This window comes from Chaetura pelagica, unplaced genomic scaffold (genome assembly GCF_000747805.2).
Source record: "Chaetura pelagica isolate M959 unplaced genomic scaffold, ChaPel_1.0 scaffold405, whole genome shotgun sequence".
Taxonomy (NCBI): Eukaryota; Metazoa; Chordata; class Aves; order Apodiformes; family Apodidae; genus Chaetura; species Chaetura pelagica.
The window spans coordinates 5,438,655-5,439,692 of NW_009953489.1; the positions used below are offsets into that span (position 1 = coordinate 5,438,655).

Below are 1,038 nucleotides of genomic sequence, written 5' to 3' on the forward strand. Positions count from 1 at the left end.
CTCCCGGAGGAGTGCCAGCCTGGGCAGGTGGGGAGGGGGCTCCACAGGGAGGCGACAGGGCTGTTCACTCACAAGCTGAGCACCTGCCCTCGTCCACGCTGCAATAACTGAGCGAGGACCAGAGGTGGGAACCAATGCCCATCCCACCCTGCACCCCATCCCCAGGGAGCCCCGGCCACCTTGTTCCCCATGGGGTCCCACACTCACCTGTCCCTCTGCTCAGGGCTGAAGCGGATCCACGTGCTGACGGTGCAGGGCAGCTACGAGCTCCGCATCGACCTGGAGGACTTCGACAACGGCACCGCCTTCGCCCGCTACGGCAGCTTCGGCGTGGGGCTCTTCTCTGTTGACCCCGAGGAGGACGGGTACCCCGTCTCCATCGCCGACTATTCGGGGACAGCAGGTAGGGTGGTGGGATGTGGGGACACACACAGACCCATGGGGGCAGGGGGAGCCCACAGCCACCAAACCCCCTTGGTGGGGTGGGAGATGTCTCCTCCAGCAGTGGTGGAGGTGCTGGTTGTGTCCCTGTATCCACAGAGAGCTGGGCGTTGGGCATTTGGGAAGTGGGTGACCCCAAGGGCATCGCTGAAGGAGCCCCATCGGGGTGCCCAAGTGAGCCCCCCATTGTGGGAGACAGCCTAAGAGCAGGGTGAGGTGTAGGAAGGGCCCATCGTGGCATTTCTTTCACGGCAGGTGACTCCTTCCTGAAGCACAACGGGATGAAGTTCACCACCAAGGACCTGGACAATGACCACTCGGAGAACAACTGCGCGGCTTTCTACCACGGCGCCTGGTGGTACCGCAACTGCCACACCTCCAACCTCAACGGGCAGTACCTCAAGGGCCACCACAGCTCCTACGCCGATGGCATCGAGTGGTCTTCCTGGACCGGCTGGCAATACTCCCTCAAGTTCACCGAGATGAAGATCCGGCCTGTCCGGGAGGAAAATTAGCTGGATGGCATGACCCCCCTACCCTGTGCCCAACCCCTGCCCTTCCCCACTGCCCTGCAGCCCTGTCCTTCCCCCCCCCCCA

General features: G+C 63.5%; 1 protein-coding gene across 1 annotated transcript in view; it reads left to right on the forward strand.

Moving 5' to 3' along the window:
- The window catches only part of FIBCD1 (fibrinogen C domain containing 1), a 26,961-nt gene extending 26,005 nt beyond the window's left edge, over positions 1–956 (forward strand). The window contains exons 6-7 of the mRNA XM_009998986.1: positions 224–403; positions 697–956. Coding sequence (XP_009997288.1) covers positions 224–403; positions 697–956 — 440 coding nt within the window. The remainder of the gene's footprint in view (positions 1–223; positions 404–696) is intronic.
- The last annotated feature ends 82 nt before the right edge of the window (positions 957–1,038 follow it).